The sequence below is a fragment of the Rissa tridactyla genome, chromosome 8 (assembly GCF_028500815.1).
Source record: "Rissa tridactyla isolate bRisTri1 chromosome 8, bRisTri1.patW.cur.20221130, whole genome shotgun sequence".
Classification (NCBI taxonomy): Eukaryota; Metazoa; Chordata; class Aves; order Charadriiformes; family Laridae; genus Rissa; species Rissa tridactyla.
The window spans coordinates 28,179,340-28,195,861 of NC_071473.1; the positions used below are offsets into that span (position 1 = coordinate 28,179,340).

The window sequence follows — 16,522 nt, forward strand, 5'->3', positions numbered from 1 at the left end:
GAAATTCCTCTGTTGAATGAGGCCAGTTGTTGCCAATACAAAGAGAGCTGAGCGTTGGAACAGGTTGCCAAAAGAGATCGTTCACTCCCTGTTCCTGGAGATGCTCAGAACTTGACCTGGCGAGGCCCTGGGCAACCCAGTTTGGTTTGGTCCTCTTTTTGAGTAGTGCCTTCAATATTTAGAAAGTTCGAAAGTGTGAATGCTTTAAGGATGTTTGGGAATTCTAATTTTTTTTTTACTCTTAAAAATATCAAGAACGTGTTTTTATTAAACTGGAATTCAAGGCCCTGTATAATACAGAAGTTCAGTTATAAAAAATAAAGAATGAAGGTCTAAAAATTCAGCACATTGTTGATTTTTTATTTTAAGGGCCTGTGATGCTACATGATGTTGTATACCAGTGATGATACGAGTGATAGAATGCCTGAATTTGTAACTTTTCATATGATTGTATGGAAAACAATTTTTAAAATGGACTGGGGAGAGAGTGAATTTCTTCTTGCCAATCTCCATTACTAATGTATAGGAATTGTCAATATCTTTAAGCTCAATATTCTAAGTTGTCTTTAAGAATAATTGTTTGTTCACAGGTCAGATGCTAATTTGTGTCATCTTCATTCTGGAAAATAATTTCATTGTCATTTCTACAATATATATTGTGATGTTTCCTGAGCGTTGCCATAACACTAACAAAAAATTAGAAGCAGTAGGTGGCTGTGCCATTATGTTCAAGAAAATGCTTTTGTATTTTGAAAAGCTAATTATCTTTTTAAAAATTTTTTTTAATATATTTCGCAGATGCTTTGGGATGCTACTAAGCCCTGGACGAAATGTGAAGAACAGTGACATGCATTTACTAGACATGGTAATACTTAGCTCTAATAATCCATTTAGGAAGATAGAGGTGATTTAAAAAAAAAAAACAACAAACACCACCACAAACAAAAGCCAGCCAACCAAACCTCTCATCTGTTTTTTGTTTATTAAATCCTGGGGTTTATATCTTAAAACTAGAAACAAACTTGTTACATAGGATGGGCAAAACATTTCAATTAAAGTCAAAACCTGTGGCTTCTGTTTTTTGTTCAATCGTTGAAGACACAGATTAGGTCAGCCGACAGCTGGTTATTACAAATAACTACGCTTTCTGCATTGTTAACCATGTTGCCTTAAAATTTAGAGAAAATAATTGTTATATTTGGGCATCAGGGGAGTGGTCTTATTTTTCCAAGGTGCTGAAAACTTTGCCTTTATTTGCTTCATTTGAATTTAAATTCTTGCTCAGAGTTTGAAGTATTCACTTGTCTTCTACAACCTTCATTTCTTATGAGTTGTTCTAAGAGAACTGCAAAATAATGATACTTTCTGTGATAATATCAATTTAATTTCATGCTGTGGATAAGAATATAACCATTTTCAATCAAGAAATGTTTGAGTTAAACCAATCAGATGTTTTATGTCTGTATGGTTACCCCAGTTTTGCCTAGTCCATTTCTTTGCTCATGTTGATGATTCTAGCTATCAGTATTTAGTTCTCTTGTCCAACAAGATATGCAAATACTATTTTATTTGCCTGTTTGCATCTACTATTCATTTTTTCTGTTTTTATTTGCTAGCATTAGTTTCTCAGATATAGAGGTGTTGCTGTTAATGGTAACTTTATCCCATGTGGCTGTTTTGACTTTATTTGCCTACTGTCCTGAAATTTGGCACTTTAAATCTCAAGTTCCTGTGAACTGGAATTCCAGTCCATTGGCGTACTTAAAAATGTTAAGTCCATGCCCAAGCAACTCAGGCAACAATCTGGCAGAGATATAATTACTGAGCAGGAAAAAATCAGGCTGACCTTTGGGTTGGTGTTGTTAAGGTCTTACTCTGCTAAGATTTTTTCTTTTTTTTTTTTCTGGATCATTTCTGTGTTTACTGTGGGGCATGTTTAATTTTATGAAGTCTCTTCTAACTCATCCTCTCCTAACAACCATCTCAGCTGCTCAGAAAGTAGAGTGGCAGACATCCCACCATGCTTTCATGCTTATAATAAACATTTAAGAAAATATGTTGATAAACTATCTTGTCTTCAGTTTCTTATGTAAAGTTTCTCTTCTGATGTTTCTTCTTTCCCTCCCACTTCCCTATAACCTTTCTAAATCCATTATTTCTCATATTCTTTATTTAGATTGTGTTCTCCAGAACGAACACAATCTTACTCTGAAGTTCTTGGAACTATTTCGCCTCTTTATGTTCAACGTCTTTGGTCTCCAACCATGACTCGTAATAGAATCCCGTATGTTTTTATTTTTAGGAATCCATGGGAAAGAGTTCTGATGGGAAGGCTTATGTAATTACTGGAATGTGGAATCCTAACGCACCCATGTTCCTAGTACTTAATGAGGAAACTCCTAAAGGTAATTTAATATAGTTTGTAAATTTGTTTTACCTGACATGGCTTTGGTGGATGTGTTTTCTCATGGAAATCATGGTGCGTCTGTCTGAGTATGTTCATCATTATGTTCCAGGAGTCCATGCGTAGAAACTTTACTGTATAAACATACGTAAAACGGAAATGTGAATAATTGTTCATAGAGCTGTGTGTTGCTGATATTGAGATGTTAAATTAGTGTTTGGGGTTTATGTGCCTGTTCCCTGGTTACTGGGAATTTTTGGTCCTAAGCATGCAGAAGTTGTTTTCCACCTTCAGTACTCAGCAAAGCAGTAGAAATCCGAGGTGTTGCTGTTTTCTTCCTTTAGTTTTGAGGTGAGTTGATTACAAATAGCATTACAATCCCTTCATCTTGGGGCAGCTGGAAGTGAAACACTGAAGTGCTTGCTTACATAGCACAGTTTCTTCCCACTAGAATTGATGTTCTCTGATGTGATGTAAAAGGTTTGAATGCATGTGTGGAGTTTGTTTCCTAACCCACAGCAGAGCTCACATCAGTTGCTTAAAGTATATACAGCCAGTGCCACTGTTCTTGCTGTTGGCTTTTCAAACCACATTGTTTCTTGTAGCATACAGGCAAAACTCTTACTGTGCAGCTTGACACAGTTCCTGTTTTATGATATGATGTGTGTGTGTGGTGTGGTTTTGTGGTTTGGTTTTTTTGTTTGTTTGTATGGAGTTTTTTGTTTGTTTTTTTTTTTTTTAATGCCCACTTGCCTTTTTGGTCTGATAAGACAAGAGAATCTAGGGATCCTTGATGTCTAATTCTAAATATTTATTTTAAAAATCTGTGTTTCCTGCATGCAAAATATCAGTTGTGGAGGAAAATGATGGTTACTACCTCTCTCTGTGGTGAATGTTTCCAGAAGCAGCAGTCCTTTTCTTGCACTGCAAATCTGCAAGGTACACTTGGGCTGTTTCAGTCTCGTCCTCTGGTCAGTTGATCCTGCATTCCCCTCTACTTGAAAAAGCTGGAGTTATGCTTCAGTACTTGGAAGATGGAGCTATTACGGATCAAGATTGCTCATCCATGCTTTGCTTTAGAAATACGTTTTGCTGCTATGAGGACTGTCTGACCCAGAGAGTGGGACAGGGAGGGGTACGGTGTTTTGTGTCCTTGTAACTGACAGAGTATGGGCACGGACATAAAAAAATTATCTGAAGTGTTTCTTAGTGTTATGAAAGGTTTTAGGACAAGCAATGCTGTAGGAGACCCTTGGCACTCATTTGCTATATTCCCTCAGCAGTAAGTTTACACTTTAAAATGGGACCTTATCCTGTGCACGTTCCTTATGTCTGGTATGGATGGTGTATCTTAATGCTCTTTTCTTTGCATGACATTTTGCTCCTGTCTTTAAAACAAAGACAGATTGTCTTTGTTTTAAAAAGTTATTTACTTGGTGTACTAACGCATACGCTTGTTCTATGCAGCAGGCTTGTAGACTGCAGAATTCAGATAAATAAAATGGGTGCAACAGAATCAATATATTTATACAGAAAGGGTTTTCAATGTAAACAACAGTTTACTTCTGCCATTTGTTGTTTTGAGAAATATGAACTTTGACTACTTTTCCTGTATGTAACTGACTTTTCTGTTTTAGATAAGCGTGTATTCATGACTGTGGCAGTGGATATGGTTGTCACTGAAGTAGTGGAGCCCGTCCGTTTTTTGCTGGAGACTGTCGTGCGTGTGTACCCTGCCAATGAACGCTTCTGGTACTTCAGCAGGAAAACCTTTACAGAAACTTTTTATATGAAGCTAAAGCAGGTATTGCATGGGGTTTTTTTTTTTTTGAATAGAATTTGATGCTGGGAGCATTTGTTTTGTCTGTCTTAATTTGGCCTTTCTAAAAGTTAGCATGGCACCTGCACCTCAGTAGTTTGTTTCTTTTAACTATTTATTGCTGAGATCCTTAAAGGCATAATGGTTAAGTGGCACAGATAAATGTTCAACGCCTTTGTAAACTGAATTATAGTAAGTCCTAAGTCATTGGCTTTGTGGGCTTAAACAGTTTTGAACCTACCTATTGAATTCTCTGTGATTTCATACAATCTGACCTCTGTGCAGACATCTAAAGCAAGTCCATTTGGTAAAATTGGGAAATGCCCCCTTAATTTTAACTCTAAAATCAACTAATATGTATCGAAGGGAAATCCTAGCTACTGAGGTTCAAAATGTGAAGGTAGGTGGCTGTTAGAATATAATCAATTAAAGGCAAAGGAACCTTACACAGAGGTTTAAAAGAGTTAGATTATTACTCTTCTTTTCTCGAAGTATCTGAGAAGGTAGATTTCTCCATGTTTACAAAAAGATAAGTTTGGAAGAAGATTATTTGGAAAAGTAAGTTCTGATTCATGGAGAAGGTGCCATGTTTTCACCCTTGTGGTTGCTGATGAGGATAGAAAATTATCTGCGTTCTTGTCTTCAGTGCTGCAGGGCTTCATGAAAGGTGAAGTAAGGGCATTATTGCAATGATTTATTGAGTTAGCATTCTTCGTGTGATTTCATGATGATGACTTAAGAAATGTTCAAATAGCAGTAAAGAAACAACCATTTTTAGTGAACTCTTCTCTGTAGTATTTCAGTTTGTTAGTCCCTTTGAGTTTGGCTTTTAAGTCAAGTTGTACAAACACTGCTCAATGCTACAGAGCGGGGAAGTGGTTAAGGTGAAGCTTAATGCATAGTTGTGTATTCCGTCTGTGTTAGCTTTCCCTGTGCTGGTGCGATTAACGTGCATTTATTTGTTCCTCAAGCCCTGAGAGATGATATATCCATCTCATCTGGTAATGCCTGTTGAAGAGTTATCTATTGAGTGGAATGCTAAAATGTCTCCCATTTTTGGCATTGGGTGAGGTATAGAAAGTATATGAGTTTCCCCTTTATCATTGTAGGATGATGCACAGTTGCATCCTCCTGCAGCAACTGTTGACCTGCTTTCTCCAGAGACTTGTGTTGTGGTATTGGCTCAAAAAGTGAAGAGCAGAGGCTAGCTGGACCACTTGCATTGGAATGGTGGTCCATCATCTTTGACTAATGAAACCAAAGAGCAGTGATTTAATTTTACTGAGCCTAATGTGAATATTTCAGTTGTCACCTTCCTGTGGGGCACAGTAATAGGTCTAAAAAACCAAGCTATGTTGATGTTACATGGCAAAAGTGCAGCTGTGTTTAACACTTAGTGTGTAAATGAATTTCATTGAATGCTGTTTCTGTATTTCTTCCAGAGGTTAGCATAGCAACTTAGAATTTAAGAAAATCTGAGAAACGTAACTGTTATATGCAATTGTTGACAATAACTACATTTTAAATTTAAAGAAAACATGTTTGAAAAATCTTGCATTCTCAGCTGTTTGATACTTATCTATAATCAGTTAAGCTTTCCTTTTAAATCACTTGCAACTGTACTATTTTTAATTCACTAACATGGAGGCTTTCTTTTTTTCTTTCTCACCCCTTATAATGTGACAACATACACATGCCTCCCCTCCCTGAAGAAACTTGTTCATTTCTCCCTGCTGTAAAATTATGAGGAGCTGTTCTGCAGATTTTTGGGAGAGGGACACTTTTAATCTTTGTAATCTTTGTACAAGATTGGGTGCTGAGTATGGATGACAGGGTCTTTCTGGTCGACCTGTAGCAAGTCTTTGTTTAGCCAATGATCAGTTGGACAGTTTGGATTGCAATAGCTGTTCCTGCAGATACCTCGGAAAGACGCTGCACCTCAGGGCACTATTACTCCTTGGAAAATAACTTTGTAGTTACTGGGTATTGGGATCAGCTGTTTATGAACTTCTGGGGAAAGCAGTTGAGCTTAAGTAGGTTCTAGGGAGTGTAACAATGGATTAATATCAAAAGCCTCAGCTCCAAACATAGGCGGCTTCTCTGCACAGGACAACAGATCCTGTGGTATAATTTTCTGCTGATGTAAAATCATGACAATAATGCTATCGGTCATTGCGCAAACGTAGCGTGTTTGACTGGGGGTGAGAAGTTCATGCATGTGGTCTGCCCAGTTCTCAGTTCTAGCGTGCAGAGTCCTTGGGAGGAACCTTTGGGCTTGGGCTGTCTCAGCAACGCACCCATTGCGGTAAGGAAGCATCCATTACTGATGTTACAAAAGGAAGCAACACTGAAAGGGCATTTTCCTGCAAGGGGTAAATGAGACCTGTCTGTATTGGCGGAAAAAAATCAGAACTCTTCCGAGGAGTGATTCATATGGATTTAATAGTCTGAACCAAGATGGGTGAGGCGCAGTCAGATGCGAAGAATTACATAAATGCAGGTTGCTGTGTGATTTAGGATTCTTCTGTCTGTCTGTCTTTCTCAATGCACTCACGTGTTACTCATGCACATTTTCATCGTTAGAACATGATCCTTGTAAAGGTGGATTCCTGTAGATACCAAATACGTGCTTCAGAAAAAACAAACAACAAAATTATTTGCATGTTACAGAGATGGGTCTTGCAGTTAACCAGAACACGTGTAATTCTTGTAACATACAATAAAATCCATAGTACCTCATGCTGTACTCCCTCAAAAGTAAAAGCTATAGATAGCAATAGTTAATATTAGTGGCATCAATACTTGATTGATTTAACCAAGTACTTGATAATCACAGGGTTGGAAGGGACCTCTGGAGATCACCTAATCCAACCCCCCTGCCACAGCAGGGCCACCCAGAGCAGGTTGCACAAGAACGCGTCCAGGCGGGTTTTGAACATCTCCAGAGACAGAGACTCCACCACCTCTCTGGGCAGCCTGTGCCAGGGCTCTGCCACCCTCAGGGTAAAGAAGTTCCTCCTCATGTTTAGGTGGAACTTCCTATGCTTAAGTTTGTGCCCATTACCTCTTGTCCTGTCCCTGGGCACCACTGAAAAGAGCCTGGCCCCATCCTCCTGACACCCACCCTTTAAGTATTTATACGTGTTGATAAGATCCCCCCTCAGCCGTCTTTTTTCCAGACTGAAGAGATCCAAATCCCTCAGCCTTTCTTCATGAGAGAGGTGTTCCAGTCCCCTAATCATCTTGGTAGCTCTCTGCTGCACCATCTCCAGCAGTTCCCTGTCCTTCTTGAACCAGGGAGCCCAGAACTGGACACAGTACTCCAGATGCGGCCTTACTAGGGCAGAGTAGAGGGGGAGGATGACCTCCCTCCACCTGCTGCCCACACTCTTCCTGATGCACCCCAGGATGCCATTGGCCTTCTTGGCCACAAGGGCACATTGCTGGCTCATGGTCATCCTGTTGTCCACCAGGACTCCCAGGTCTCTTTCCACAGAGCTGCTCCCCAGCAGGTCAACCACCAACCTGTCCTGGTGCATGGTGTTAGTCCTCCCCAGGTGCAGCACCCTACACTTGCCCTTGTTGAATTTCATAAGGTTCCTGTTTGCCCAAATCTCCAACCTGTCTAGGTCTCTGTATGGCGGCACAGCCTTCTGGTGTGTCAGCCACCCCACCAGCTTTGTGTCATTGGCGAACTTGCTGAGGGTGCACTCTATTCCCTCATCCAGGTCATTGATGAATATATTGAACAGGACTGCACCCAGTACTGACCCCTGGGGAACACCACTCGTCACTGGTCTCCAACTAGACTCTGTGCCCCTAATCACAACCCTCTGAGCTCTATCTTTCAACCAGTTATCTATCCACCTTACTGTCCATTCATCTAACCCACTCTTCCTAAGCTTCCCTATGAGGATGCTGTGGGAGACCATGTCGAACGCCTTGCTTAAGTCAAGGTAGACCACATCTACCGCCCTCCCCTCATCTATCCATCCAGTCATGCCATTATAGAAGGCTATCAGATTAGTCAGACATGATTTCCCCTTGGTGAATCCATGTTGAGTACTTCTGATAGCTTGATAATGGTGTTCTGTGAGGATAAAACAGGGATAATGGCTCTAATATCATCCTGTTAAATGTTATAAAATGCAGGGTATTTATGCCTACACCCCAAAGTTCATTAAGCAAACCTGGCTGATAATTGGAGCCGCTGCATCCAGGGAGTATCAGCTTTAAAGGAAGCAGATCTGAATGATTAATCTGAAATACAGTAGGAAGGTTTTCTCAGTATAAAATCACTTATATTGTGTGAGTCCAAGCAGTACCTGTTGAAGTTACCCACCTGGGAAATTTCACCAGCTTGTTGAAGTTGCAAGTGCTGGTCAGCAGTTCTTGTGCATCTCCAGCAGAGGCGTCAGGGAGTCTTCCAGCTTTATTGTAACTTTGATTTTTAAACGAATTGAATATTCTCTAGCTGAAATTGTGTTCTTTTTCTTTTTCATGGTTAATTTGATGTTTTTAATATGTTAAAAAAATTACCTTGTTTTAACTGATTATGCAAGATGCACAAAGAACAAAATAGCACAACGTTTTGGGCTGGTTCATTTAATACAATCATTAGTTTGCAGTTTTATACAATTCTCTACAAATACATTAATCACTGCATGTCACTGAGTAACAACTGGGTTCAGAACTGTAACTCAGAGGAGAAACTAATACTCCTTTTATTTTAAATCTTACAACCTTGTATCCAGTGCTTAAATTATAGGTAACTTCTTTTTTCACATGAAAGTCCACTGAACGTGAAAGACTTAGATTAAACTCTGAACTTTTCCAGCTTGAAGTAAAAAGAAACCAAACAACTTCCCCCTGCCCAAAACCTTTGAGGTAGTTTGCCTTCAAAGTTATCGAATTCCTAAAGAGACAGATTTGGAATAAAAACTGTTTTTACAGAATGATTTCTGCTGAAAATATTCTGACCTCAAATATATATAGTTACAGATACCACACTCAAATTTCCAAGTTAGTTTAACTTAGATTGACAGATTTGTACATGTGTGTGCACACAGGCGCACACACATATGCACATATAGGAAACATACACATTTCCCCATTGAAAGGATTATATTACACTCACTGGAAAGAAGAAAGAAGATGAATTTTTCTGTTTCGTTTTTGTGTTTTTTTTTTTTTTTTTTAATGAGTGAAACACTACAAGGAGCTTTTCACAATTTATGGCTTTCAAAAAGCATGAGGTTTTATTCTTTAGTCCTGTCTTTACCTACTAAAAACTCTTAACGTTAAATTTTCCCCCCTGCCTTTGGCACTGGATTCCTGTTTCTGTGATGCCAGTTACTCCAGTATTTTTCCTGTTTGTTCTCTCCTTTTTTCTTTTGCTGCAGTTTGTCTTTGACCTCATCTCATTCTAGCTATTTAAATGGGAAAGCTTTTTTAATCATCATTCTGAACAATACTTAAAATGGTGGTTAAGAGGCAGCTTTGAAAATATTGCCCTTTTATTTACATTTTCTACCTATAAAACTGAAAGAGAAATAGAGCTGTCAGTTACTGCCGGTCTACGTGTGCCATTGCAAAGAACCCTCAGGAAGTCTTGCCCAAACTGTTTTTTAGCCCTGACAGGAGATTTGTTTGTATGGGTTTGGGTTTGGCATGCTGTTAGAACTGTATGTATCAACAGTGGGGACCTAACGCATACACATATTTTGTTTTAGTCTGAAGGCAAAAGCCACACAAGTGCTGGGGATGCAATTTATGAAGTTGTCAGTCTCCAAAGAGAATCTGCAAAAGAGGAAGAACTGGTCAGCCCAGCAAGTGGAGGAGGGCCTATGTCCTCATCCCAGGAGGATGAGGCAGAAGAAGGTAAGAATAAATGAGCACTTACAGTTCTCGTAGATAGTACTATTATGTTTCTGCTGTTAATTTACTCCTTTAATTCTTCCTATTTGTGTCTATTAGAAATACAACTGTTTTGGGCAAAAAGATCACACATAATTTTCTGCTAGCGGCAGTTCTTTAGCAATGGCCTTTTTACCAACCCATTATTTGGAGTTCTTCCAGTAGCAGCAGCAGACAATGCGTGTCCGTGTTTCTGTCTGCTTCAAAACGTATCGCTGATGCACTTGTGCTCTGCTTATGAGATAGAAAACCTTTTCTAGATGGATTTTCTTCTAATCAGAAGCCATTTGCCTTCAATGTGCTGCTAAAGGACAGCGTTGAAATGGGCTTTGAAATGGTGGGCTTTAAATGCCTGTTTGTAAAGAAAAACAAAAAAAATAATCCCAAAAAGACTCATGTTGGGAATTCCCCCATCCCCAAACTGTCTGCTTAGCGTGTGATTCCTTTCCCCTCATTTATAACTGGGGCTTATCAGAGTATCTGCTGGTTCACTTGGGATCATGTTGGGGATTGCTGCTTTACCTGAGCCAAACGGGTTTCCCTGCCCCTTCCAAAGCTAACAGTGCCTCCATGTCTTTCCCACTGATGCTTTTTTTGTTTGTTGTTTGTTTGTTTGAAGGCCCTTGGCCTACTCTCCTCTCTTTGTCTCTGAGGGTTAGCCCGTAGCGTTCAGAATAGGCTTTCCGTGTGCCATTTTTGATCTGGGTATCTGACCTGCCAGAACTTGTGATAGTTTTCCCAAGTTATTGTTCAGATTTCTGTCACTGTTCTGACAATACTATAAAAAGTCTCATGTACTGCAGCGGAAAATTCCTTCTTGATTCTTACTTATAGGTGAGTAGCTGGATGTTAGTTTATGCGATACAAACCGTAACGCTCTGATGAACAGAGTCAGGAGCAGACAGGGATGGTTATGTGGTTACTCTTTTCCAGTTACCATCCAAAAGCCCCACATACCCAGGTGACAGCAGGCTTACAAAGCCCCCGCCAAGTGCTCTCTGGTGAACTGGAAACCTTCTACTGATTCCTGGAGGGAGTGGGATGGGCGCTGGCTACCACTGTTATTCCCTCCTTTGTATCAAGTACCACTTCTGAATTGTAAAAATACTATTTTCTCTAAAGGAGCTTTTATATTTCATTAGTATTTGTGATTGCTTTACTGTTCATAGCAAGAATTATTTCAGATTTGACCTTTGGGTCTCATGGTTCAGTGTAGCATAGTTGAACATCTACGGGTGTTTTTTTTCCTTGCTGGATGTTTGAGTTGTATAGTCACAATGTTTTCTGGAGCTTGTTTGATAGGATGGAGTTTAAGTAATTACTTGAGTACTTTTTTTTTAATATTGCTTCTTACTGGGAAGAGTAAAGCACTGTTCCAGAATTTGATGAATGTAGCACAATTAGTAATAATGTGGATATTGTCCTCTTGGTGCTATTATAGAATGGCTTTATTTTATTATAGAGTGAAAGTATTCCGCTGGGGTATGAACCCAAGTTAAACTTTGGTTTAGCTTCCTAATGCTAGTTTCCGTATTTTAAATGTAGATTACTTCCTAAGAGAAGACATTAAAAATATCATGATGCGACTCTGTTCTCATGGAAACTGCATTTAGAGTTATCTGCCTAGAAGTTATCTATCCTAGTGGATATGCAGGTTAAATGAGTCATTTGCAGTTGTTCTAAATAAATCTCTTCATTCTTTTTCTTTCTTTTTCTTTTCAGGGTACTAATTATGATGATGGAAAAAAAAAACAAACCCTTGAGTTTACAATGTCTTGTCTTAGCCTTGGAAGAAGGCTTTTTCTTTTCTTTAATATTGAGCATGGTAGCTACCTGGCCATATAGGTTTTGTTTGCTTTTTTTCTGCTTGCAACCTGATTAGGGCAGGTGCATTATAAGGTCTTTTGTATTTCATAGGCCAGAGGCTGGTGTTCCCATTACAGATATTGAGGATTATTATCTGTTCTCTCTTTTTTTTTCTTTTTTCTCCATACCCTCATATATATCCTACATGCCCGCAGAATATCACTTGATTTACTTCAGAAGCACTATACACTGCAGTTTCATTTGTATAATGCTGTAAGAATGCATGCCTCATTTGCACCTTCCTGGATTTCTGTGTACCCTGTGTGTGTGTGCATACACACAGCTCAGTGGGATGTCTTGTGTCATGAGTATATGAATAAAGACGTTCATAAGAAAGAAGGCATTTTTTTTCAATATTCTTGTTCTTTTTGTTTTAATGAAAGACCAACATGCTTCCTCCCTCCCCAATAATGATTTAAAATAATTACTGTACTAGTGTTAGGCGTAGTCCCTTTCAAATGTGCAGCAACTGCATATAGAAAATTGAGATCATATGTTCCCTAAATAGCATTCATAGCTTTTAATAGTCTTTTCTCATTTTAGCTTTATTTTTCATCTGAACAGCTATGTAAAAAAATTAAGATCTTTGCAAAGATTGTGCAATAGCTACTTAGAGATCTTTCAGATCAACCTCACTGTTTTTAAATTATTAATATTATAATAGATATTTCTGGCAACCCAGTCATCTAAGGTTCCTTGCTTTGGACATGATCATTTTTAAAATATAATGAATATTAATGATTTCTTGTCAAAACCTAGAATGTAAAGTATACTCCTTGATAAGAAATTTTCTATTAAATTCAGAATATAATGTTAAAAGATTCAAATATATAATGAGGAAGTTCTTACTCTTTCTGGAAAGGTTTCAAATTAAACAGATTTAAGTGTCCATTTTTTTCAATAAGTAGAAAAGTACACTGTTAATATTTAATTTTGAGTAGAACCTTGTAACAAGGTGAAGAGCACAATTGGTTGAACTAATCTTTCTCCTTTTTGGAGCATTAAGAATAAGTGAGAACATGTACAGAAGTGATGGTTTGTATATTGCATTATTCAAAAAAGACAAAGCCGCGCAGAGCATTTTTATTGTAGTGTCATTCTGTGGCAGGATGAAGTGGCGGCTGCGTGTGTGAGTCTAAGGATTGGAGAAAATTGCCTTCCAGCAGAAGCATTTGCAAGGAGAATGTGGTCCTAGAAACAAGTAACAAAGGAGAAGGTGAAGAACAGGTTGCCTTCTTTTAGCAGCAAGTGCTTGCTTAGACCATACGTGAAATGTCAACCTTCCTTTGGCTCTAATATTTTTTTTCCTTTTAACTATAATATCACATTACAGGAGAATACTAGATAACTCCATTTGAGTTTCTTCTTGAATCAGAATAATGCTAGAAGGTTAAGGATCGCTGTAGGTGGGAGTAATTCTGTGTAAAAACAGAAAATAGTCTTTAAACTGATTGTTACTGACTTGGAAGACTATTTTTTTTGCTGAAGTTTTATGTGGTCCCAAGTGTCTGGTTACTAGATACTGTTCCAATCCATAAATTGCATGCAGAGTAAACACGGCATGTTTAGCAAACATCCTGAAACAGATAATTCATTACAGGTAAAAAAATAACATGCCTACGAAGTCTCCAAAATGAAGCATGAGTTGTAGATTGCTTCTGGAATACTCTCAAATAACTTAATGCTTGGGTTTGTGTTTGTATTTACTGCAGCAACAGAGTTCTCACTGGTTTAGATATTTTCTGACAGCTGGGAATTGAGCAGGGATGCAGATGACAGGATAGTGGGTACTGACCCAGAAACAGTGGACTTAAACGGAAAAGAATCCTATTGAAATTTGTTTGGCGTTTAGTTATTGGCCTTTAATAAGGAGAAATTGTATCTAAGTATGAAGCTGTAAGAAGTAAGCTGTATGAAGTAAGAAAGGGCAGCAAAAGAGAAGAAATAACAAACTTAAGAGGGTAAAGCTTTCTCTGTGTCTTAAGTCTCAGAACAAAAAGGAAGAGATATTGTAAAATAGAAAAAATAATGTAAGAGGTATGGAAATTCAGTGTGGAGATGGTGAAATTTGACAACGAAAATAGAAATGAAAGGATAGAGGACCCTGAAAGCTTCAAAGAAATCTGGGTGTGGTGTGTTGGACAGCACAAAAAGATGGTGCGTACAGTAGGTAGGGAGTGGGCAATACTAAACCGGAGATGATCAGCCAAACTAAATCAGGATACACTGTCAAATGGGGTGGGTGGGTGGAGGCTGTTTTCAGGATTCAAAAAGGAAAGGGTTAGAGGAGGTGGTGTTTTAGGAATCAATAGAGCTATTGAGAGTATTTTGTGATAAAATTGGAGTTTACGATAAGGGATAGCGTGAACAAATGAGGATGACTGGGTGAGAAGAATGACATTAGTAGTGTGGAAATAGTCAAGTCTGCATTTTTATCCAAATTAAAAATAGCTTTATGTAATTCATAGCAACTCTTTGTTGTATTAATCCAATACAGAGTAATGTTGGTGAGTCCTAAACAAGATCAGTTAAATCTGTAGTGGAGTCTTTCAGCTATCTCCATAAAAATTAACTAAAACTTTATAAATCCTAAATTCACGAGGTCGTTTGGCTCATGGCTATCTTCAGAGAAGAACCCTTTGCTGCAGTTCCGTAAGAGATGAGTTTTAAAATACAAGCACTTCTGAAGAATGCAGTTCTGTATCTTCCAAATGAAAATATTCCTGATGAGCCTGGTGTCACTTTATGGACTCTGCTATCCATTCTCTTGCATTGGATTATTTTCATGCCTTACAAGTTAACTTTTGTTATTAAAAACGCACTCGGTTGACTTCTGCAGCTGCTATTGTGTTGCCAGAAAGAATATGATCCCTTCCTTAGTATCTTAAAAAAAAAAAAAAAATACTGAGTACAAAAGACTGTATTTTTTCAGTTTTCCCCAAACAGTGGCAGTTCTTGTTGATAGTTACAGTTGTATTTAAATTTGTTCATGCAGGTATGGCAAGTATTTGAAATGTTTTCAATTTGAAGCACTTCTGTGGGTTACAGAAGTATTTAATGAAATTGCAGGGTTGTAAATGAAATGGGAAACTGGGGAATTTTCAGGCTGTTTGGGTTGCAGGCTTATAGAGAGATGGAAGTAGAGGGAAGGCCTCCTGACTCTGGGGCTCAGGTTCTTTCCTGTCCTGTAACCCAGGTTGCTGTTGGAGTTCACCTCTAAAAAGCTAAAAACGCAGTGTTTGCAGGCTAGGCCCTCGGGAAACAAGCAGGACTTACTCAGAGCTGTTATACTCCCCTCTCCCTCTCCACCGTCCACAAGACACTCCTGCAAGGGGAATCCGCTGACAACTTTGGTTTATTCTTGCAGAATGATAGGAAAAAGTTCTTTCAAATTAAGGGAGTTTTCAGTTCCTCGGGTAGATAGGTGAAATCTGGGTTTTTTTATTTCCATCCTTTTTTTTTTTAATAGTTTACATAAAATCAGTTCAGACTGTGGTACAAAATAGACATTTTTCAGTAATAAATGAGCATAAATTGTTGTTTGCATCTCATCTGGATGCAATTGCAGATTATTTTGAATTCTTTGTATGGTTTATTTTGGTAGTGGTTGTTTATTCCTTGTCTGCCTATAAACAGTATGGTAGTTGAAAGTAATTTATGAAAGGATTTGCAATCCTGTCAGTTTATTAGGAATTAGAACTTCCTATTGCTAGAGGATCTGCTCAGGTTTCAGTCATGAGTACCATGGTTTTGTTGTGGCCTCAAGCTGCCACTACTGTGCCCATATAATTTCACATTTCATATCTTTAAAAAAATTAGCTTATTTAACCAATTTCATATAGAGATGATGAAAAAGACTTTTCCCAACAAACAGTTCCCCCTGACTTTTTACTAATAATTATTAACCTCAGAGTGAGATTCTTGTCTTTTTAGTTTTGGTCATTAGCTTTCTAGTATTTTGTGAAGTCTAAGTATTTTATAATCAAAGTGCCTTGAATGCTGCCATGGCACTTTCAGTAAATGCCAGGCACTATATAATTTTTATGCGTTTATAATGTTGATTTTTTGTTTTGCATTTGGTTATATCAAATATGGCAGTAGATACTAATCTACAAATTTGTAAATTACTAATATGGAGTAAAGAATTGCATTGCCTTAGAATTGTGACAGCATCTCAGATCTGATTTTTCTTGCGTGTTCTCAAAGCTGTCAGCTTTCAGCCAGCAGAGTACATGTGGAAGATGTTTATATTTACAAGAATACCTCCACTGTGCAGCGTTTACTTGGCTTTGTCATCTGTGTGGGAGCAAAACTACTGAACTGAAGTGATAATTCTTCTCCACGCTTTTATTCAGCTTTAAGCATTTGTACATCAAATTTAGGTATGTCATGGTGGCCCACTTGTGTGTTCACTCCACGAGGGCAGAGTCATCTCTTCGTGCGTGTTTCTGCACTCAGATTTGGATGCACAGTTAAGGTTTGGGGTTTGTGGTCTTTTGTTGTTCTTGTTTTTAAAT

At 38.3% G+C, this 16,522-nt stretch overlaps 1 protein-coding gene across 6 annotated transcripts in view; it reads left to right on the forward strand.

The window, feature by feature from the left end:
• The window catches only part of RABGAP1L (RAB GTPase activating protein 1 like), a 261,963-nt gene that overhangs the window by 47,677 nt on the left and 197,764 nt on the right, over positions 1 to 16,522 (forward strand). For 5 of the 6 annotated variants that reach the window (XM_054211199.1, XM_054211198.1, XM_054211200.1 and 2 more), the window contains 4 exons: positions 799 to 865; positions 2,303 to 2,405; positions 4,042 to 4,208; positions 9,956 to 10,103. In XM_054211199.1, the coding sequence (XP_054067174.1) occupies positions 799 to 865; positions 2,303 to 2,405; positions 4,042 to 4,208; positions 9,956 to 10,103 (485 nt within the window). Of the gene's footprint in view, positions 1 to 798; positions 866 to 2,302; positions 2,406 to 3,255; positions 3,344 to 4,041; positions 4,209 to 9,955; positions 10,104 to 16,522 lie in introns of those variants that run through there. The other variant, XM_054211203.1, reaches the window with a different exon arrangement.